Source organism: Pelophylax lessonae (genome assembly GCF_965119305.1).
Source record: "Pelophylax lessonae genome assembly, chromosome: 10".
NCBI classification, from domain to species: domain Eukaryota; kingdom Metazoa; phylum Chordata; class Amphibia; order Anura; family Ranidae; genus Pelophylax; species Pelophylax lessonae.
The window spans coordinates 17,990,714-18,014,247 of NC_138777.1; the positions used below are offsets into that span (position 1 = coordinate 17,990,714).

The 23,534-nt window shown below is 41.5% G+C and overlaps 1 protein-coding gene across 1 annotated transcript in view; it reads right to left on the bottom strand.

Annotated features, from left to right (window-relative positions):
• Positions 1 to 266: 266 nt before the first annotated feature.
• TPH1 (tryptophan hydroxylase 1) overlaps positions 267 to 23,534 on the bottom strand; it is a 28,875-nt gene continuing 5,607 nt past the window's right edge. Inside the window, exons 2-11 of the mRNA XM_082270795.1 lie at positions 18,850 to 18,987; positions 16,051 to 16,234; positions 13,931 to 14,031; positions 13,321 to 13,388; positions 10,379 to 10,575; positions 8,691 to 8,826; positions 5,727 to 5,853; positions 5,413 to 5,508; positions 3,141 to 3,274; positions 267 to 1,343 (exon numbers count right to left, since the gene is read on the bottom strand). Coding sequence (XP_082126921.1) covers positions 1,169 to 1,343; positions 3,141 to 3,274; positions 5,413 to 5,508; positions 5,727 to 5,853; positions 8,691 to 8,826; positions 10,379 to 10,575; positions 13,321 to 13,388; positions 13,931 to 14,031; positions 16,051 to 16,234; positions 18,850 to 18,987 — 1,356 coding nt within the window. The 3' untranslated portion in view covers positions 267 to 1,168. The remainder of the gene's footprint in view (positions 1,344 to 3,140; positions 3,275 to 5,412; positions 5,509 to 5,726; positions 5,854 to 8,690; positions 8,827 to 10,378; positions 10,576 to 13,320; positions 13,389 to 13,930; positions 14,032 to 16,050; positions 16,235 to 18,849; positions 18,988 to 23,534) is intronic.

The window sequence follows — 23,534 nt, forward strand, 5'->3', positions numbered from 1 at the left end:
ATGGCCAGAATCAATTCATATTCTGGTCAATGAAATGAATAAATACCCAAGCGCTTGACTCGCCTAAATGCATTTTAACAAAAACGCGGTTTCTGAAGCAGGAGAAAAGCATGAGGCCTTAACTGCAGAAAGCCAAATATACAGATCCTCTTACAAAAAAAAAAAAAAACATTACACTGGATACAATGTATGCAAGATACCTGATAGGTTCTTCTAATGATTACATTGTCCTGTCCTACAATTTTGAATTAATAAAATAATATAATATGAAGTAATGTTTTAAGCAACAATGTAAACTAACACAATTGTTGGAGGCGAAAGTTTTCTTAAAGACATTCAAAACTGCTGACTTAAACATATGCTTGTTTATAGACAGTATGCAATAATAGACACCAATTTTCATTTGTAGGAAACAACTGGAAAAATATAACATTTTTAGATCAGTACAAAATAAATTAAGCTTGTTAGGTCTTTGTGAGCAGACAGCTGAAATTCTTAGAAACCATTAGCACTACAGTAACTGGGACAGCAAAGGGAGCAACCACTACTCCATATTCCTGAAGGGGTCCAGTTCTGTTCCGGATTCAAGATTATAAAGCTCTTTTCTTCACAATCCACCAAAAGTAGCATTATTTTGACGTATATATTATGCTTTTCTTCTTATTGTATGAAGATTTTACACATATAAAACATACTTATAATAATGAATGTCTTCATTCAGGGCCCAAAGAAGTTCAGTTACCCTCCCAAAGGATTACAAGAGGATAGCCATCATAACCTAAAGTGGTCCTTCAACTTGTTGGGTTAAGTTCCTGATCCTGTTCCTAATACATGTACTGTATATTGATTATTCAGGAATAAATATTATTTAAAGGGATATATGATATTTCCAAGTCCTGTGGAGTCTTTCTACCCCTGGTTTTCTGCATTTTCAGAAAAGCCAAATGTTACATCTAGTCACTACTAGTCTCAGCTAGTCCTAAATTGTTTATAAAAATAAATCTCTGGACAAAACTGTAACATTTAAGCGCTAGTATAGAATTTCATTGATAAATAATATTCTGAAACAAACACGTAGTTAAAAATCAAAAATGGTCATCATCATCATCATCATTGGTGGTTCCGATTTTGGAGAGTTATAGCCTCCACTCTGAGTGTCTGCATTCCATCAGACACCAAGCTGCTTGTTCATCTTATTCAGGGCGTCGCTGACAATGTCCAATTCATGGCGTAAGTCACTCACCACATTGGTGATGCTTCTGGTGTCTTTTAGCACCTGCACACTTTGGGTGTATGGGTTGTACTTCAGTCCGAAGGGGCGCTTAATTGTCTTTGCAAACTCCCTAGAAAAATAATTAATAAAATGAAACTATATTAATACAGGAAGAAAAAAAAATTACTATGTTTTAAAATGTTATGCTATGTAAAAAAACATCTATTTGGGCCTCTTGCTGCACCCATTACTGTCCCTTGACTATTTTTTCAATTCCCACCTTATATGCTTCTATAAGATTGAGGAGGACCCAGCCTTTTTCCTATTCCATCTCTCTGAAATTCCAATTGGAAAATGCTTCTGTTTCCCTATATCTTTCCCTAATCAAGTGTCCATAAAATTCTTGAGTACATTCAGGAATGTATATATTTTGCTGCAATACCTTTCTGCGCCTCAACCACAGCTAGATTCACACATTTTTATTCCAAACTGTCCAACAAGACTGTTTCAATATCTTGCAACAGAATTCTTATCGGACAGGGGTGTGTGTTGGAGACCGCGCTGGAGTAACTAGATAGGTCACTGGTCCTGAGTGGGTATTCATGTGGGCAAAAGGAAGACGCGTCTTCCTGTGGATAGTGCCCAGTGATGGATGGTGGAGATGGGTCCTCTTGGGGATTGGGCTGCTGCCTTTTTTGTGGGACCTTAAGATAATTTCAGCATGCAGACTTAGATAAAAAGAAAGGAGCATCAGAGAAATGTGAAATATGGTTCATGGACTTTTAATAAATATTAGCAACATGTACATCAAGCCAACGCATTTCAGGAGAACAAACTCCCCCTTCTTCAGGCCTGTTGCTGCATACTATTTGGTGGGAAAGATTCTCATGAGTGGTTATGTTGGACAAAAGTTTCTGAATGGCAGGATGCTGTCTTTCTTTGTATCAGACAGGGGCGGATTGCAGCTGGAAAGACCTAGCCATGAAGTTGGTGAAAGTGGGCGTATAATGTTGCCTGCCTTGCAGCAGGACATTTACTTTTCAACATTGAAAGAGGTTTTGGCTTAGTAGCTAAGCTTTCCTGTTGGGGTATATTTAGGTTTAGGGTAGGTTAACAGGTTAGGGCTGGCAAATAGATATAGGTTTACGCTCCGGAGTTTAGCTTAGGTTAAGATTTATGTTTTTAGGTTGGATCTATTGGTTCTATTTTATTAGTAATGGAAGCTTTTTTTTAGTGCCCCTCTCTGATTTAGCTTCATTTTGTTACTGAAGTCTGGTTTACTCTGATTTTGGGATGAATCCCCACCATGTGTCACTCAAATGTCAAAGAGGACTGCTCCAGTGATCCATAAGAGGACTCTTGTTGTATCAATGAATAGCAGTTGGAAGAGCTTAACCATGACCTCAAGAAAAGTCAGGAACTGGTAAAATGAAACTAAGTCTGCGAGGCACACAGATCAAGCTTTCTTGTATAATTCAAGTAATTCAAATACATTAATTACACAAAATTAAAAACAGGTGCTTATACTCCAAGCTTCCTGTATTTGAGAACTGAATGTGCTTCCTGTGCATACTTATTGATAGGAAGGTGAAAATCTACCCAGCCATGAAAAAACAAGAGTAGCCACTAGAGGGAGCACCAATTCCAGTTTTAACAGCAATAGGTAATTGCTTAAAAAAGTTCACTAATAATATATACCTAGTACAATAAACTGTGAAAAAATGAGGTGTCAGGTTTACTTTAAAGGTCTGCTTTATGGGTTAAAATATGAAAAGAAAATATGAAAAGAATGGTTATTAATAGCTTTATCTTTGACTAAAAAAAGTAATTGGACATCAATACATAAAAAAAAAAACGTTGACGGTATAAAAGCAGGAATAGAGCTATACACTGTATGTATATATATATATAAATATAAATAATTTACCTCATTTTTTCTTTGGCTTCTTCAAAACTCTCAGAGTAAAAGTAGACATCCTGGAAGGTGGTAATAATACATTCTTGGTTGCAGGTCACCATGGGATCAAAAGGCTTCACTTTGGCATTACCGGAGATAGAGTGCTGGAACGGAGGAAGGGAACATGTAACCAAAGCAGTGCCAATTGGAGCTACTACAGGCACTAACACAATATCCAATGAGCTCCTAGCCCTAACATTGTAGGTTTGATTAATGAGAAGGAAGGAAAACAGTATGTTGCCAATAGCAAAGCAATCTAGATATTAGAATGGTTAAAAATGATACATGGCGTTTGGTTTATTCATAATACATAAATGTTAATTTACTATGATTGTCAGCTCCATCTAGTGGCCATAATACAGTATTTTCCCAATTCACTCTATTCTTTATTTACGATAATCATTATCTGACCTGGAGAGAAAATAGCCTTATAACATTTGATTTTGCCAGCATTTACACAGATTGAATTCACCTGCATAAGTGTGTCCAAAGCATTAAGGCACGTCTGTGATTTCCGAACAGAAAGCACAGCATACCTTTATAATGCTTATCAAACTACACAGCATAAAAGCATTTAACTTTAATTAAAAAAGAGAGCGAGAGAGAGAGAGACAGTAAAACTGCAACATTTATACCACAATCATGAATTTTTCTTGGATAAGAAAAATATCCATCACTTTTAGATTCCTTTGATTTGGAAATTTCTAGGGAAACCAAAAACATTCCCCTTTTTTTTCTAAACTGAAATAGAGGAACAAAACAGATGAACTGATTGGTTGCTGTGTCCCTCAACATTGGCTCTATCTGAATAAAGCCCTTTAGGTAATTTCAGTGTTAGTTGGAAAAATGCTACCGTGGGTTAGTGGCATTTTTATAGGAGGTGTTGAGGAATTAAGTGGTCTGCATATTGCAGAAACAGTCCCATCCAGCTAAGATACTGTATGCTAATACCATTAGATCGTCATTTTATTCTGAAAAGAGGTCATTTATCATGCCGACACTGATGTCAGACATCACACTATTATCAGATATCACCATGATGCAGTTATCAGACATCACACTGACTCTGGCATCAGACATCACACTGACTCTGGCATCAGACATCACACTGACTCTGGCATCAGACATCACACTGACTCTGGCATCAGACATCACAATGATGCAGTTATCAGTCATCAGACTGACTCTGGCATCAGACATCACAATGATGCAGTTATCAGTCATCAGACTGACTCTGATATCAGACATCACACTGACACAGGCATTAAACATCACAATGACGCTTACATCAGACATGATGCTGACACAGACATCACACTGATGCTGACTTCACACATAGATCAGACATCACACTGACATCATACTGACATCAGACATCACACAGAGATCATACTGATGCTGACATCACATTGACATTGGACATTACACTGACATCAGACATCACACTGACATCAGACATCGCACTAACATCAGACATCAGACTTACATTGACATCACACTGACATCAGACATCACACTGACATCAGACATCACACTGACATCAGACTGTCACTGACATCAGACATCACACTGACACAGAGTTAAGACACTGACTTAAGACATCACACTGACTTAAGACATCACACTGACATCAGACATCGCACTGACACTGACATCACACTGACGCCAGACATCACACTGACATCACACTGACGCCAGACATCACACTGACGCCAGACATCACACTGACATCATACTGACACTGATTTTAGATATCACACTGACACTGACATCACACAGATATCACACTGAGATCAGACATCACACTGACACTGACATCACACTGACACTGACATCACACTGACATCAGACATCACACAGACATTATACTGACATCAGACATCACACAGAGATCATACTGATGCTCACATCACACTGACATCAGACATCACACAGACATTATACTGACATCAGACATCACACAGAGATCATACTGATGCTCACATCACACTGACATCAGGCATCGCACTGACATTGGACATCACACTGACATAAGACATCATACTGACACTGACATCAGGCATCACACTGACATCAGACATCACACTAACCCTGGCATCAGACATCACACTGACATCAAACATCACACTGACATTAGACATCACACTGACATTAGACATCACACTGACATCGGACATGGCACTGTCATCAGACACACTGACATCAGACATCACACTGACACTGACATCACACTGACACTTACTTTGAGCTCACTGATGGAAGAGAGCAGACCGGCTCCGTATACCTTCAGTTTCCCTTCTTGTTTGCAAAGACCGAACTCCACAGTGAAGAAGTAGCACTGTATAAAACAGATACTTACAGGTAAGTGAAATGATATAATACATGGTCCATACCACAGACTAATGGGGCTGGTATACACAGAGTGGTATGACCTTCTTCAGTTCTACATGAAGCCCTGGAGCAGAAATGTAATGAATAAGCCTGCCAGGGTTCACTCATAACTGAAGTAGCAATTTTGGGTGGATGGGTTCTTTAAAGAAAACGTCATGTACGTACCGTAGCCAGTTTCTGTACGGCTTCATCAGATGCTCCCAAAGATGCCAGTCCGATCTCCTGGGAAAACTGTGCAAAGCTGGGCTCAGCCAGGAGGGGGACATGTCCTAAGAGCTCATGGCAGGTGTCACTAGAAGGACATAGAAGACTTCACTGTAAAGATCTGCATTACTACAAATGTTAAAGACCAACTGAAGATTCAGGTTAAATAAGCTGCATATGTATCAGACTCATCAAACAAAAGGTTTACAAAGTCTTAAGCTCACCACACACTATACAATACGATTGCACAATCTCCTTCAGATCTAATAACTTTGTAGTGCAATGGCCGACCTGACTGAATGGAGATTGATTGGCTATATTATATACAGGTAGGTGCTCATTTTACTATATTACTAGGGTTAATATTAAATTGATAGTACCGAGAATGCATGGTCAGATAGTACCATGTATGGTGACCCTTAGCCCCCCTTCACACTTATGCGACTTGTCTTGTGACTTGGGACTACAAAGTCGCATGACAAGTCATACCCCATGATTTCCAATGAGTACCATTCATATCTGTGCGACTTCAAGTTACAGCGACTTCAAAGTAGTCCCTGCACTACTTTGGTCCGACTTTGATGTGACTTGAGGTCCATAGACCTCAAGATTACACAGGTGTTGCTTCAAGTCCAGTCAAAATGATGTCAAAATATCGCCGATGTCACGCGACTTTCAGGTCACACAAGTGTGAAAGGGGCTTTACAGTTCCTTTTTTTTTCTTTAGTAATTTTTATTATTTTTCAAGAAATTACAAAGTAATATAAACAAACAGAAAATAAAATATAATACAATTACAAAGGAGAAGCTATAATAAGCAATCCGATGGCAGAAGTACTAATATAAGTGCCTTTTAAAAGATTTGGGTACCAAAATAGTTTCTTCTTCATAAAACAGCCACTGCCTAAAGGTAGATAAACCTGTCCCCTGCCAGCATGCTGTAGAGAAGGATCATCTGTCTGGAAGCAGTGATCTCTCTGCAGAGCTCCTCCCCCCCATCTTCCTGTTGAGTATAAAGAATCCTCCAATTAGCATGGAGCAAGCTATACTGTTTGCAGAGCTCTAAATAAAAGGATCACAGGCGCTCTGTGATCATTCCAGAGAGAACAACGGTCTGCTGTGATTACAACAGCAGATCATCGTTGTCTCTCAGCGGGGAGCGATCGCGGGTGCCCAGCAGCAATCGCGTTTGCCGACACTGTGGATCAGCTTCCCTGTTTTCTAATGGGGGCAGGCACGCGCCCCAAGTAGCAGTCCCGCGAACCGCCGTAACCTGACCACTATATCTGCGGCGGGCGGGCGGCAAGTGGTTAAATAACGTGTTTTTGCTATATTGATGTTGTGAACAAGAACGGTGTGTAGTGTGAAACGTTAACCTGTCTACCTGTCCCCTGTCTGTCTGTCTGGACTGACGATAAATAAAGGAACTTCACAATCTTATCTCAGCTACAGAGTGCGGGTCGTATCTTTCTCTGGTATCTTTAAGGGCAGAGGATGGAGTCAGTAGAGCAAAGATTGGTGTCAGTAGAGCAGTGGACGGTGTTAGTAGAGCAGAGATTGGTGTCAGTAGGACAGTGGATGGTGTCAGTAGGGCAGTTGACAGTGTCAGAAGAGCAAAGACTGGTGTCAGTAGAGCAAAGGACGGTGTTAGTAGAGCAGAGATCGGTGTCAGTAGAGCAGTGGACAGTGTTAGTAGAGCAGAGATTGGTGTCAGTAGAGCAGTGGACGGTGTCAGTAGAGCAGTGGACGGTGTTAGTATAGCAGAGATTGGTGTCAGTAGAGCAGTGGACGGTGTCAGTAGGACAGTGGAAAGTGTCAGTAGAGCAGAGAATGGTGTCAGTAGAGCAGTGGACGGTGTCAGTAGGACAGTGGATGGTGTCAGTATAGCAGAGATTGGTGTCAGTAGAGCAGTGGACGGTGTCAGTAGGGCAGTGGATGGTGTCAGTAGAGCAGTGGATGGTGTCACTAGAGCAGAGATTGGTGTCCGTAAAGCAGTGGACGGTGTCAGTAGAGCAGAGATTGGTGTCAGTAGAGCAGTGGACGGTGTTAGTAGAGCAGAGATTGGTGTCAGTAGGACAGTGGACGGTGTCAGTAGGGCAGTGGATGGTGTCAGTAGAGCAGTGGACGGTGTCAGTAGGGCAGTGGATGGTGTCAGTAGGGCAGTGGACGGTGTCAGTAGGGCAGTGGACGGTGTCAGTAGGGCAGTGGACGGTGTCAGTAGAGCAGTGGACGGTGTCAGTAGGGCAGTGGGCGGTGTCAGTAGAGCAGAGGACGGTGTCAGTAGAGCAGAGATTAGTGTCTGTAGGGCAGTGGACGGTGTCAGTAGTTTTTTTATCCTTATAATTTTTTTTCGATTTTATATTTTTAATTATTTTGGACAATATTATTTTTTATTATATTTTTCAATGTTTTTAGGAGCCCCGTTGGGGGAGATTGGTGAAGTATCAAGAATCTAAACAGACCTCCTGATGTCTCACTTTTGAGACAGAGAAAGGAACAGAAGAAAGAGCTTGCCCAGTCCCTTTCTCTGCAGCCTCAGCTGCACTGGACTGTGAATGAATGGAAAGTGCTCTGTGCTGAGTAGCTTCCTGTTCATTCACAAACTGAAGCCTAGTAAACATAGTTGTCTATGCTTCAGCTAAGAATGAAGACAGGAGCGATTGGTACTCACATTCAGAAATGTAAGGGGCCGGTAAATAAAATATTTACCAGCCCCTTCTCCTGCTCTCCATCTTGAAACATCCCCTGCAGCAGCCAGTGGGAGAGGAGAGGAGGGAAGCTGGCAGTACAGCAGAGGGGAGACAGGAGGAGCCAGGAAGCAGGGGAAATTAGCACCGTATGGGGTGATTAGGGTGTGCCCAGGCACACCTGGCACACCCTATGCGCACACCTATTAAACAAAATGAAGCTTGTTGGAGTACTCACGGTTCAGGAGTGTAGAGCGGGTCGGAGCTGTGTCTGACATATTGCGTGCAGTGAAATACCCGAAACGCCAAACCAGCCAGGAAATCCCTTGGAGACAAATACCCGGCTACGGGGCGGATGATGAAGCCTGTGCGCTCTGGGAAAATAATGGTAAAAAGTTGCCATTAATAAGAATAACACCCATGTTTCTATTGTGTGTGCAAAATTATAAAACTGAAGGCCAACACCCAGCTTGTCCCCCATGGGAAGATTTTCTCCCCACTTCCTGTCTAGGTGACAACATGTGAATCAGAATTTGACAGGGTGACCCTTGGACAGGAAGTGGTGTCCAGGCTCCTCAGTGGAGACACAGGCAGCAATAAAATCGTTGCAGAGGTTCTAACCCTATTCTGTTCCATAAAAGCTACAAAGCTACAAAACCTGGGTGGTACAGTTCCCCATCATTTTCTGTCCTCGTTGCCACTGGCAAACAGGGAAGGTGACTCTCCCACAAACAGGGGGGGGGGGGGTCTGAGAGGTTTTGGATTAGGACATGCACCCCGAAGCCTGAAATTCAGGGTATATAACAAGTCATGCAACCAACAATTTCTATCTCTGCAAAAGGAGTTTCAGGTATTCGTCTATATTGATCAGGGCATCTGTAATATGGACTGGACCCTGGGCAAAAGTTTTCTTGGGCCCTCCCGAATCCACCTATTAACTATGTGAGGCCATGTGGGCTCAAGGGGCAGGTGCTTTGGGCCTCAGAACAATAACTGGGCCCCGGGGCAGCTGTCCCTTTTGCCCTGCGTTTAAGACAGCCCTGATATTGATAATCACCCATGTGCCCATGAGCAGGGATGCTGTTAGAAACCACAGGGCCCAATACAGCCAACCTGACTGCCCTCCCTCCCTAAAATAAACAGTTTACTATGCTTCAGTTATGAATGAACACAGTGAGTGATCGGTACCAATCACTCATTGTGTTCATTTGGGAAAGGAAGGGGCCGGTAAATATGATATATTTACCCCCCCCCCCCCACTCTTCATCCTTAAGGATCCTATTGTGTACTTGCAGCTGCTGGTGGGAAGGAGAGGAGGGAAGCCGGCAGCACTGTGGGGGTGGGCAACACAGGGGGGGCCTAAGCAGCAGAGGGGAACATATGGTTCACATAGAGGGTGATTAGGTCAACAGCGGGAAGGGGGGCAGTTACTGGAACCAATCCCCTATATGGCTCTCTCTGCAGCAGCTGAAAGCCGGTGGGAGGGAGAGAAGGAGGAGCCAGCTTTCAGCTGCTGCAGAGAGAGCAATACAGGGGATTGGTTTCAGTAAATGCTCCCCCACTGTGCTTGCCCTCATCCGATTCACCCTGCTGCCTGGGCCCCCTGCTTGCCCAGGCGTTGTACACGAGGACTGATGATACCCCCTTTTCCACAGCTCTGCCCATGAGCAATAGACCAGTGCAAACCTTCACCAATCAAAACCACCAGTCAGGTCATGGAGGTCATTGGGCCCTTCCACACCTTTAGGGCCCCAAGAAGGGGTGTGGGTAGGGGGCTTTTTTGCAATTTACTATAAAGTATATGTATACAGAGTTTGGATTCTGATTGGTTGATCTTTGAAGATGCTTCAGTAATCTTTCTAGATTTTGATGATGTGAACCCCAATATCACCCGTGGCCTGTATGCCTTCCATGGCCCGTTCATACCTTTCAGAAAGTGGGAGACGTCCTCCAGTTGTGGTATGTTGTCCTCGCGGTAGCCGCAGTGTTTGTTCAGCAGGGGGAGGTTCTTGAGGTACTCCCGGCAGGCGTGCGTTGGGTAGAGCTTATTGAGCTCCCGGAAAACGGTGCCCCAAGTCTTCACCTCCTCTTCTGTAAACTCAATACGAGGAATGGGGGCTCCACTATAAAATACAAGAGAACTTTTCACTGGGGTTGCCCATATTTTGCCCATTACATACCTAGGCTCTATTTTAGAACAGAATGGGTGTGCTTTACTGCTCCTTCTCACAGTGGGTTAGCCAACTCACCTAAAACAATGCACTCCCTATGTGGCTTTTTAGCAGGGAGAGACTCGCGCAAGCGCAGTAGGAAACAGGCTGCAAAGCCACTTCCTGTTTCCTTTAGTAAAAATGGCGGCACCCAGAGGCGTAACTTGAACCTTCTGGGCCCCAATGCAAGAAACCATGAAGGGCCCCCCGGACCCCTGGCCCTTCCCTTTAAGCCTGGGGCTCTTCCCACTGATCCTGGGGCCCTTTCACAAGTTCTGCAGTGGGCCCCCCTCCTGCCATCTTGGGGCCTCCCCACGGTGGTGGAATGCCAGGGCCCGGTCGCAAGTGTGACCTTTGCCATCCTGGAAGTTCACCCACTGGTGTCAGTAGTTTTTATTTTTTGGTATTTTAATTGTATTATTTTTTTATCATTTCATTTTATTTTTTTACAATGTCACTGACTATGACTCTGTCCATTCAGAAAAGGAAGGAGCTGGTAAATTACATATTTACCGACCCCTTCCTGGTTCTCAATTGTGACACATCCCCTTCAGCAGCCGGCAGGAGAGGGGAGGGAGCACAGTGGGGGAGGGGGGACAGCACAGTAGGGGGGGGCAGGGGAGCACACAGGGGCCCAGAGACAGCAGAACACAAGTGAACTGGATAGGAGGAGTGGCGGGGGCAGCATACAGAGGAACCAATCTCCTCCATTTTCCTCCTGCAACTACAGGGGGAAAAAGGAGGACAGTGATTTCTCTACATGCTGCCCCCTGCTGCCCCTCCTATCCCGCAAAGGCCCCCTGGAGCATGGGGCCTGGTTTCAATTGCAACCCTTGCAACCCCTGAAGTTATGCCTCTGGTGGCGCCTGCACCCGGAGCCGATGGACGGGTCGGCTTCGGGGTGCCAACATTGTGGGCTCCCTGGACAGATAAGTGTCCATATATTAAAGGTCAGCAGCTACAGGATTTGTAGCTGCTGACTTTTATTTATTTTTTTTTAATACAGGCTCTGCCGCACAGTGATGTGACGAGGCCCATAGGATTTAAAGGGAAATATTTTGCATTGTGTTTTTCTTGCGTTTTTAGCAAGGTGAGTGTGAACCAGTATGAAAGGATCCAATCAGTTTTTGATGCGTGTTTGGTGTTTAACCCCTTAACTCCTCCCGGCCCTTTAAGGGGTTTCTGTTGCCTAGTGGCGGGGTGGGGATTATGATCATGTGACCGGCCGTGATTGGCTGTCACCGCGTTCACATAATTGGAAAACATTCCGTTAAGCGCTGGTAACTGTGCCGGGAACATGCAGGGCGCGCAATCTCGCCACATATTTGCCCACACTCCAAGAGGAGGGAGTTATACAAAAAGCGGAACAAAAATGCATTAAAAAAATTGTATCCCTTTAAATCCAATGGGACTCTTTACACCAATGTCCTGCGGGTGTGGTGCGTTTTTAAAAGTCCCCCATGCTGCATTTTTGGTGCAGGTTTAAAAAGCGCATTAAAGTGCAACTTTCCACTAAAATGAATGGAAAACGCATCAAAAATGCACCGCTGTTGGGTTTTTGGTGCGCTTTTTGGATCACAGGTGCACAGTGGTGTAGTGGACGGCACAGTGGTGTAGTGGTTAGCACTTTCACCTTGCAGCAAGAGGGTCGCTGGTTCGAATCCCAACCACGACACTACCTGCCTGCAGTTTGCATGTTCTCCCTGTGCCTGTGTGGGTTTTCTCCGGGTACTCCGGTTTCCTCCCACACTCCAAAGACATGCTGGTAGGTTAATTGGATCCTGTATTAAAAAAAAAAAAAAGAAAGAAAATTGGCCCTACTGTGTATGTATGTGAGTTAGGGACCTAAGATTGTAAGCTCCTTGAGGGCAGGGACTGATGCGTATCTACAATGTATATGTAAAGTGCTGCATAAATTGACAGCGCTATATAGGTACTTGAAAAAAAAAATTGGAGTCTGGCAACCAAAATATGCATATGTGTTTTTGCTTTTTTTCAACAGAACAGTGTAGAAGAGCACTTATGCTGTTTTTTGGGGTTTTTTTTTTTCAAAATAAATTATAGAATTAAACATTTAGCGCAGCATATCACCTTTTAGAAGATTTTTTTTTTTTTTATAGAGGTCTTTACATCACATCAAAAAGGGGGGGCAATTAAAATTGGGGTCCAATAAAAGACAGTTGTATGTTTGTAATGAAGTCCTAAAGTTTGTAAAGTTTATTGCTGAGTAGTAGTTTATTTTACGGCATCCATAAAAGACACACATTAATTTATATAACGACGCCCTCCCCGCAAATACTGCGTCTGATTTGCAGTGCAGGGTTCTGCATATATATATATATATATATTAATATAAACCCCGCCTGCAAAAATATTGATTTTACAACTACAGTATTTGTTTTCATGTCGCAGATAAGAGAGTTTGTACTCGGCTTTGGTAAACATAAGATTATTGTACTCGGCTTTGGCAAATATTATTCGAATTAATTAAAGCCGCCTCGATGTTGTGTGGGAATAAACTCTACAACCATAAGCCAATACCTGGAGGACATATAGTATTTTTTTTTTTACCAGTAATAGAAGGAAGTAAGATACATTTTCTATCAGTGAACATCAACAAACCATAAATGGCGACATACGATGTGTGGATGTACGTACTGTTTGTAATTCATTGCAACATCTGCAAAATATTTCCGCCTCTTGCGATACACATTGTCCTTGAATCCCTACAAAGAGAAAGAAAGATTTTATTAAAAAAATTAGAAAAGAAAAATATAATATATATTTGAAATTTAAAAGATCAATCCAACCTGAAGTGGTATTTTAATTATAATTGGAGCTGGGAGGACTTATTTTATATCTTGCCTTAATCCCCTACTCTACATTGAAGAACATTACTGGATAGTAAATGAATTTTTGAAAAAAAAATAAAATCAAATGTGCTAGAAAATGAAAACCTTATTAAAGAACATCAGTGGGTAATAAATGTTTTATCTAATTTTAATTTTTGAAAAAAAAAATCAAATGTGCTAGAAAATAAAAACCTGTTAACAAAAAGACGTATGATACATTGGGGGAAAATAATAATAAAAAAAAAATATATATATATATATATATATATATATTAATGGACCTGACAACCAGTGCATAATCTACAATAAACCTATGGGCAGAGTAGCATTAGAATATCCTTAATATATCCTATACTCTAATAGTGGGTGTAATTGTTTACTTTCTAGAAATGTAAAATTGTTTTAATTATACTCACAGGGTGATCGGCATCCAGGTCAGATCCGTACATCAAAACTCTATTTGCACATTTGTTCAGATCAGATATCTTGGTGGGAAACCACGGAACACTCTCCATATCTTGAAAGAAAAAAAAAAGAAAAACTATATTAATAATTACTTCCACATTTTTTTTTGTCTTCAACATTGTAACAGTTAAAGGGATAATACTTTTTAATCACTTCAATACCGGACACTTTCACTCTTTCCTGCTCATGCAAATTTTCACAAATCAGCGCTGTCACATTTTAAAGGCCAATTACTTAGGCATCCAACACTGTACCCAAATTAATTTTTTATCATTTTTTTTAGACAGCTATAACTTTTTTTGGTGGTACTTAATCACCCCTGGGGGTTTTTTTGTTTCCTGTATCAAAAAAAAAAAAAAAAAAATACAAAAAATTGTGAAAAAAAACAAATTTTTCTTAGTTTCTGTTATACAATTTTGCAAATAAATAATCTTTACTCAAAAAACTAACGACAAAATGTATGTTGCTACATTTCTTTGGTAAAAAAATAACCCAAATTAGTGTATGATGTAGTGTATAAATAGTGTATAAATTTGTCTGCTTGAAAATTATAGCATTTAAAAACTATGGGATATATATTTAAAAATTAATTAATTCTGATGTACTGATGGCCTATCTCATTTCTTGGGGCCCCACAAATGCTAGGACAGTACAACCCCCCCCCCCCTCCCCAATTGCTCTTTTTCAGAAAGTAGATATCCCAAGGTATAAAGTATGGGTCATAGTGAGTTTTTTTAAATTGTAATTTTTGTCAAAATTTGTTGGAAAATGAAGAGAATACATTTTTATTCACTATTTCTTTTTTTATACTGTCACCAGAGCAGTACAGTGTCATCATATGAGAGGTGTGATGGTGATCAGGGATACTGGCTGGTGACAGTATGTTAAAAAATAAATGAATAAATATTTTTATTCTAAGTCTTAAAAAAAAAATTCTGATGTTTTTATTTTTTTTATAATTTTTTTTTTTTAAATTATTTGACCAGAGCAGTGCAGTGTTACCATAGTGACACTGTACTACTCTGGGGAGTTGATCAGGAGCTTTTTTTAACACTATGATTGATTATACCAGTGATGACGACTGTTATAACTACACTATGAATGGCCATGGATGAAAGCCATTCATTGTGAACAACTGTCATGTGATCGATGAGATTGGTCACAGTGATCACATGACACCAGGGCCAGCCTGGTACACCAATCTGTCATCTGCTGTACAAATCATATAGGCAGAAAGATGATCCGCACACCGGTAGTTGCTCTTAAAAAAATCTTCATCTATATTCAGGAACCACAGAACATAACTGCTGATAAGATCAGTTGACGGGTTTCAGCCTATAAGGCCTTAGTCATAACAAATCATATAGGCAGTCTGTGTAACAACCATGGCTTCCTCCAATGATACAGTGCAGTGAGTGAACGTTGTCACTCTAGGACAGGAAGTGTGTTACTGGCAGGATCATTAGGTGACAATAAAGAAAAGTTTAGAAAACAAATTCAGCCACCACCTTCTAAGGACTGGTTTAGCTGAAATACATTACATTTTTTTTTTTTTTTTTTTGAGCTTTTGTACCCTTGAGGCTATAAGAGGGTCAGAGACATAAACTTCTAAAGGGAACATGTCACCCTTGGAGCCTTGTGGAGCTTTATGACATTGACAAAGACTTGGCCCAATGTTGTCCATTCAGAACCCAATTTTTTGGTGGTCTCCAGTGGCAGAGATATAAAGTTTTTGTAATTAAATATTTAAAAAAAGTTCACTATTTGGATACATTACAGTTTTTTGTAACTTTATTTTAAAAAGTTTCACTATTTTTTTTTTTTGTACATAGGCCTAGAATATCTTTACACCTTAGTGTACTGGAGCATTAACATCAAGATCTGCTTGCAAGCACCTTAGGGTTCATATTACCACCAAATTCACCTTTAGCTGCCCCAGGTGGAATACAATTCTGGCATTAAAGTAAAATAAGGGGAAATTATATTCTGTGTACGCCATTATTTATTTTCCCTTCCTGAACCACCCCAGCAAATGCCATAGAAGCCAGATAACCGGTCTGGGCCTGCTCACCGTCCTCCTCCACGCAGAAGCTGTCCGCCGGATTCATGGTGATCAGGTTGACGTGCGGCCGTAGCAGTTGGATGATCTCATTCAGCTGTTCTCTGTCGCTGTCACAGTCCAGGAATATCTCGAACTCGGAGTTCCTTCTCTTCGACTTTCGAGATTCAATGTGAATCAGATTTACATGCTTTTCCTGGTAAAAAGGAGGTCACAATCAGTATGAGGCAGGAAATAGGACAACCTCTAATGTACAATGGAGTTACACATCTGCCCTTACAGGGAGGGAATACAAGTGAATAACACCACAAACACCTATCCCTATCCCATATCCCCCAAAAATGCCAGAAGGTACAGTTTTTGGGTAGTAGAGATGTGCCGGGATGATGTAACTTCAGCATGGAGGTGGATAAGGCCAGCGGGGATACCACAATCCTAAAGATCTTTGAGGCACCCCCGTCCTACTGGATGATTGGTAAGCTCTATTTGAGAGCTCCCAAGTGGGGGATAGTGTCTGGGGAGGTTGGCTATTTACATGTAAAAAGGCACCCCCTCTCTATTTTTGGTGATTAGCAAGTTCAATCTGAGAGCTCCCAAGCAGGGAGTACTGCTATAGGGGTGACATCTTGAATTCAATAAGGAATAAGGCTGGACATCAGGCCTTGGGAAGTTTGCCCTTTTCCTGTATCTGCATATATACCCATTTATGGAATATATTTGGGGCTTTGCTACATATTCTGAGGTTGAGGGATTCCTTATGCGGTTACTACTTTGCTACTCAACTACCAATCAATTTGGCACCTGGTATACACCACCCTATAGAGTGTTCTGGTACAGGGGCGTAACTACAGGGGTTGCAATTGCAACCAGGCCCCATGCTCCAGGGGGTCCATGTGGCTCCCCTGTACACCTGGATAGGTGGGGGGCGGGGCAGCATGTAGAGAAATCACTGTCCTACTTTTTCCTCCTGTAGCTGCAGGAGGAAAATGGAGGAGATTGGTTCCTCTTTATGCTGTCCCTGCCACTCCTCCTATCCAGTTCCCTTGTGTTCTGCTGTCTCTCACCCCCCACTGTGCTCCCTTCCCTCTACTGCGGGTTGCTGCAGGGGATGTGTCACAATAGAGAACCAGGAAGGGGTCGGTAAATATGTAATTTACCAGCTCCTTCCTTTTCTGAATGGACAGAGTCATAGTCAGTGACATTGTAAAAAAAATAAAATAAAATGATAAAAAAATAATACAATTAAAATACCAAAAAATAAAAACTACTGACACCAGTGGGTGAACTTCCAGGATCGCAAAGGTCACACTTGTGACCGGGCCCCTGGCATTCCATCACCCTGGGGAGTCTCCAAGATGGCAGGAAAGGGGCCAACTGCAGAATTTGTGAATGGGTCCCGCAATGAGAGTAACGGGCTCCAGGATCAATGGGAAGAGCCCCAGGCTTGAAGGGAAGGGCCCTGGCCAGTGGCCTGGGGGGGGGGGGGCCCTTCATGGTTTCTTGCACGGGGGCCCTGAAGGTTCTAGTTACGCCTCTGTTCTGGTATAAGTACTCACTTTACTATTTGGGCTCTTGCTAGTCTGGCGCTGAGAGAACTTGATGCTTGAGTAATACTCTGGTGTCCTCCTGCCTTTTTCTGGAGGGTCCCCTATGTTCGCCACCCAGGGCTTGTTCTTGCCCTACTCTTTTTCTCAAGGTCAACCAGCACACACCCAATCTGTCCGGAGGAAGCAAATAAACTTTGCCAAACACGTTGACTAACATGCATGGAGGAACTATGGACTTGATCCCTGATATCTACCCACTTTTCTCAATTTGATGGACTCATATAACCCCTTGCATGACTGGATCCATGCTGCCATGTCTGTGATTGGGTATCTACTGACCTACTGATAAGTAGAGGGTGTTGTAACAATTTTATAATGTTTGTCTTTTTAAACAATATTTGTAATAAAGATTATACTTTTTTATATTGACTTCCTCATGTTGTGCCCACAAAGTTCACCTTTTTTTTTAGAAAGTAGGTTCTATTTTTTCTGCATTTTTCTCCAGCACAGAGGTATAGAGCAGAGTCGGAAGACACCAGACATGACAGAAGACCAGCATGATATATAAGTGTCTCATTGCTGGAGAAGGGCACACTAGAGTATAAGTATGCCATAACGCAGTGATTGTGAACCTTGGCACCCCAGATGTTTTGGAACTACATCTCCCATGATGCTTATGAACTCTGCAGTGTAGTTGAGCAAATGTAGTTCCAAAACTTTTGGGTTGCCAAGGTTCGCCATCACTGCCATAAAGTATGCTTGTAACAGCCCACCCATCCAAAAAGTGGTAAAGGTCCAATTTAACTGCAACTGAGAAAAATCATGGCTGTTATGTGTGGCAGAGCTATGTAAATCTCAGGACTGGACAGAAAAGCAAATCTGTCGGAAGGCAACACAGCTTCCCCATCTGTGCATTTGGCTGTTTGCCTGAAGTCTAGCTTTAAGTCACTCCCAGGCAGGACACTGATTGATTAGTGGCCATTGAGTGATAACTTCACAGCTGCAGTAACAAATCTCTCTCTTTAGCATTATGAAGTAAGAAGGGCTGGGGTGGGCAGGAGGGGCGGCTGGACTGGGCACATGTGAGGTGGGGGCATCATAAGGAGATTGGGGGGGGGATTTGTGTTGAAAGGGGGAATTTGGGGTTCAGCATTGTAATGTTCGAGGAGGAGAAATTTGGGGGGGGGGGTATGGGGAAGAAAATTTGTGAGAGGAGGGGGGATTTGGGGGGGAATGTGTACCATGTACGAAATTTGTACCATACCTGAAAAAGTTTAAGTGCCTTTACAAGTCCACCGACTTCATTCTTCAGAGAGAAGATGACAGACGCCCGTCCCTTTTCAGCCACACTATCATTATTTTCCTTGTTGTCTTCGATCTTCATATAATTTGATTTGTTGAACTAGAAGAGACAGTCAAGGAACTCACAATGATGCCATTGCTACTAAAAACCACTTCCATATTGACTATGCAGCTGGCTATCTACTCTACCTACCTTTTCCTTATTATTCAAACATACCTTGGGAGTTTACAAAGCCTACTGCAGCTTGTAGGCTCAATGCACAAAGCTGACATAAGGATAAGATAAGGATCATTATTTGTTTATAAAAAAATGGCAGTTATTTTCAGTCCAATGAGAATAAAAAAAATTGCAGATATTTTCAGTCCCATGAGAGTAAAAAAATTACAGTTTTTTTTAGTCCAATGAGGGAGAAAAAATACAGATATTTTCAGTACAATGAAAATAAAAAAATGACAGTTATTTTCAGTCCAGGGCCTTATGCACACTGGATGTTAATAAAAAAAAAAAAAAAAAGGCCAGTAGCGTTAGCTGCAGAAACCTGTAACTGTAGAATAAGTTTTGCAGCGTTTTCACAGTAGCGTTTTTCAGCGCTTTTTAGCTTTTTTTTTTTGCACAACTATACTCCCACAAAAGCATATGGCTTAAAAACACAGTTTTTCACGCTTTTCAGCGTTTTTTTTTTTTTAGCATTTTTCAGCGTTTTTTTAGCATTTTTAAGCTGTTATCAGAGTTAGAGCATTATTACAGCTGAAAAACTCCCCTTAAACCCACTAGTTCTGGGGTCTTTTCCAGCCAGAAAACGCTCCTGCCAAAAAATGCTGCTAACAGCCTATGTGTGTATGGATACATAGGATAACATTCTGGGGAATTTACTGCCTGCAGAAAAAAAATGCCTAAAGCCAAAAACAGCAGCTGTAAAAACATCCAGTGTGCATGAGGCCTAAAAAAATGACAGGTATTTTTAGTCCACTGAGAAAAAAAGGCAGGTATTTTCAGTCCAATGAGAAAAAATGACAGTTATTTTCAGTCCAATGAGAATAGAAAAGAGACATGTATTTTCAGTCCAATGAGAATAAAAAAATGACAGGTATTTTCAGTCCAAAAAGAATAAAATCTCTAGTCATGTTCTTAAAAACAGAGATCCTTATCCATGTGTCAAACTTTGTAGAATGAGACTTATTAGTCAAAAAATTAGCAACCTCTCCACCCCAATATCCGGGAAATCAACTGACATTATCACTTAAAAAGACATATTTAATAAAGCAATAAGTCAGACATCCAACAAACATTCACTGCAAGTGAATTCTCCTGGTGCATGTGTCCTTAGTGAAAGTGATTGATTCACCTTCAGTAAATGTTTGGTGAAAGTCATATTCACTGCTTTATAAATATCCTTCTTGACTTGTATGTAAACCCCAAATCTAGTTTTCAGTATGTTTGGCATCCTATCACACTTTAGTGTATTCAATTAAAAAAAGTACCAGTAGTTGTATCACCCCCACCTCCCTAAATACTTACCTTACTCAATCCAATGATGTGCCCATCTGCAGTGTCTCTCTCTGCATTCACAAGACACAGAAGCAGCAGCGGAAGCCATTGACTCCTGCTGCTGTTAGTCAAATTCCGTGAGCAGAGAGCGGAAGGCAGGGCAGAGCTGCACTGTGTGTGTCTATGGACACACACAGCCTGGATCAGGAATACACTGACACATCTGCCCCCATAGCACACAGCTTGCTATGAGGGCACATGCAGGGAAGGAGCAGAGAGCACTGGCTGGGGACTCCAGAAGAGAAAGTAAGGGACCACTCTGTACAATATGTATAGGTAAGTTAAGTATAACATGCCTATTATTTGAGATAAAAAATTATAATTTAAGAACCACTTTTAGCAAATATTTGTTCTGTTGCAACGTTTCTTACCTGAAGATCCACCTCAATTCCTATTGCAGGCTGACAATGCTAGGTTACTGCCTCACAAAGTTGTCAGCCTGTCATGCAAACTCCTTCAAATAGCTGTTGGGCTGCCAATCTATTAGATCTAATAGGCAGCCCAATTCCCAACTGAAGGAACTCGCACAGCAGGCTGACAGTGTTGCTGCTAACTGAGGGGCAGTCACTTGGGAAGGCTAAGTATAAAAAGCAGCCATTGCAAATAATGTAATGTGTCTAATATGTGTATTTTCTAACCTTCCGCTCCATCTACTGGCCATAATGCTGTATTTTCCTAATTGAGGTATTTAGGAAAATACTGCATTATGGCCACTAGATGAAGCTGTTGATTATAGGAAATACACATATTAGATACAGTATGGAGATTATTTGCGATGGCTGTGCAAATTCCGGGGCATTTTTCTTTTATAAATAGACCCCTTAGTGTTGTGATCCTGCAAGATTAAAAAACAACAAAGTGTTGTTACTGGCAAGATCTCCAGATAAAAAACTTTGCAATAGATTCAGAAAAAAAGTATTTTTTTTAAACTATATAAAATAAGACGCATTGCCAAATATACTCAAAAAAAGATTTTGGGTTTAAATACACATTAGGGATTTATTTATAAAACATGTCAGAAGCATTCATGCAAATTGAACGAAATGTCTCCGTCATCTTTCTAAGGGATTAATGCCTGCAGCATAGTCAGCACCATCTAGTGGTGAAATGTGGTATCGTTTTCTGGAATACCTCAATGAGAAAATATACCACTGGATGGTGCAGATGATACAGGAATTAATCTCTTAGAAAAATTACAGTGACATTTTGTGCAGCTTGCACTAATGCTTCTGACATTCATGCAACACATTTTTCATATAAATTCCCTAATTGTCTGCAACAAATGTTTCATAAATAGACCACTAACTGTCTGCAACAAATGTTTCATAAATAGATTCCTAACTGTCTGCAACAAATGTTTCATAAATAGACCACTAACTGTCTGCAACAAATGTTTCATAAATAGATCCCTAACTGTCTGCAACAAATGTTTCATAAATAGATCACTAACTGTCTGCAACAAATGTTTCATAAATAGATCCCTGAGACACCGTTCACACTGGGGCGACCTGTCAGGTGACCTGGTCGCCTGACAGGTCGCCGAAGGTCGCCTGCCATAGAGAAGCTGTGGACCCGTTCTAAGTCGGAGCGACACAGTCGCTCCGACTTAGAAAAAGGGTCCGGAGCTGCTTTGGGGCGACCCGGAGCGACCTGCATTGACTTCAATGATATGAAGTCCGTGCCGGTCACTCCAAGGTCGCGGTGCGAGCTGCGCACCGCGACCTGTGGGGTCGCCCCGGCAAGTAGCGTCGCCCCAGTGTGAACGGGGTCTTACTGTCTGCAACAAATGTTTCATAAATAGATCCCTAACTGTCTGCAACAAATGTTTCATAAATAGATCCCTAACTGTCTGCAACAAATGTTTCATAAATAGACCCCTGCCTGCAATTTCTTCTATACTACACATTGCACTAAACAGGGATTCTTGAATATTGACTGTGCATCCAGATATCTGCATTTATATTCACAACGTTATGACGACTTTTGTGACTTTACAAGTTCAACTACAGCTTATAGGTCAACAAATGTTGCAACCACTGCACCCAAATAAATGGAAACCCAACTGGCATTGCCAATGAGCTGTTGGCAATCTTTTATATACTTAATCACATATCTAGCAAATGCCAATAAAAACAAGAATTGTTCACCTGCATCTAGTACATTATACACTTAGAAAAATGTACAAACACTTAACATATATAAAGAGAAGTATACCTTAAATACTACCATACGTTAAATAGAAGCCAATAGGACAAGTTGGAGAGGAGCTTCAGATCAGGTCTGACCACTAATGTGCATGACACAGAAATAAAATATTTAGGCTCAGATATAGGCAATATATAGATAAGGTATGGGAAGATCGGGGGGGACCTGGAACACCCAATTATAGAGAAAACATTTATTACAGCTGCAACATCTGTTTACTTAACACACATCGTAGACCTGATCAGAGGTGTATCTTACACCTGGGCGTTGCTATAGTTCTCCAGAATAATAAAGGAAGGTCATAAATACTATGTATAGGAGTTAATGATTTTTTTCTGCTTAATATGTTTGCCAGTGAGGTGGAGGGAAGCTTTAAACTGAAACTGAAGAAGCAGCAGGACTGCAGAGCAGCAGATGAACTGCCATAACCTTCTTAGCCCGTCTACAGACACGATCACCCATAATCCCAAGGCAGTCTGGTGAGAAAATATTCAAGCCCTGGAGGATGGCAGGTTGGAGAGATGGCCCAGCCCAAGTAACGTGTTCTTCTTACTGGATGATCGTACGAAATTATGTCTTGAAATTATAGAACCGTCCATTTGGAGTAAATCCACATATATTCAAAAAGAAGAACTCATGGTTTGAGCTGCTATGTATAGAATTCCACTACTACCTTTTGGAAAGTTTGCTACCTTTTGGGTCTCCGGTTGAATGGCAATGAGTCCCGGCAAGCAGTGTAGATAGGTTGGGTCTTCTACATTTAAGTATTTTATTAATATAAAGGGCCATTGTTGGTCTTATAAGAAGCCTTTTTTAGCAGAACTGGATACCCCCGGCTTCTGTACTTACTGGGGCATGGACACAGAGCAAATGTTTAGAAAGTCAGATTTAAT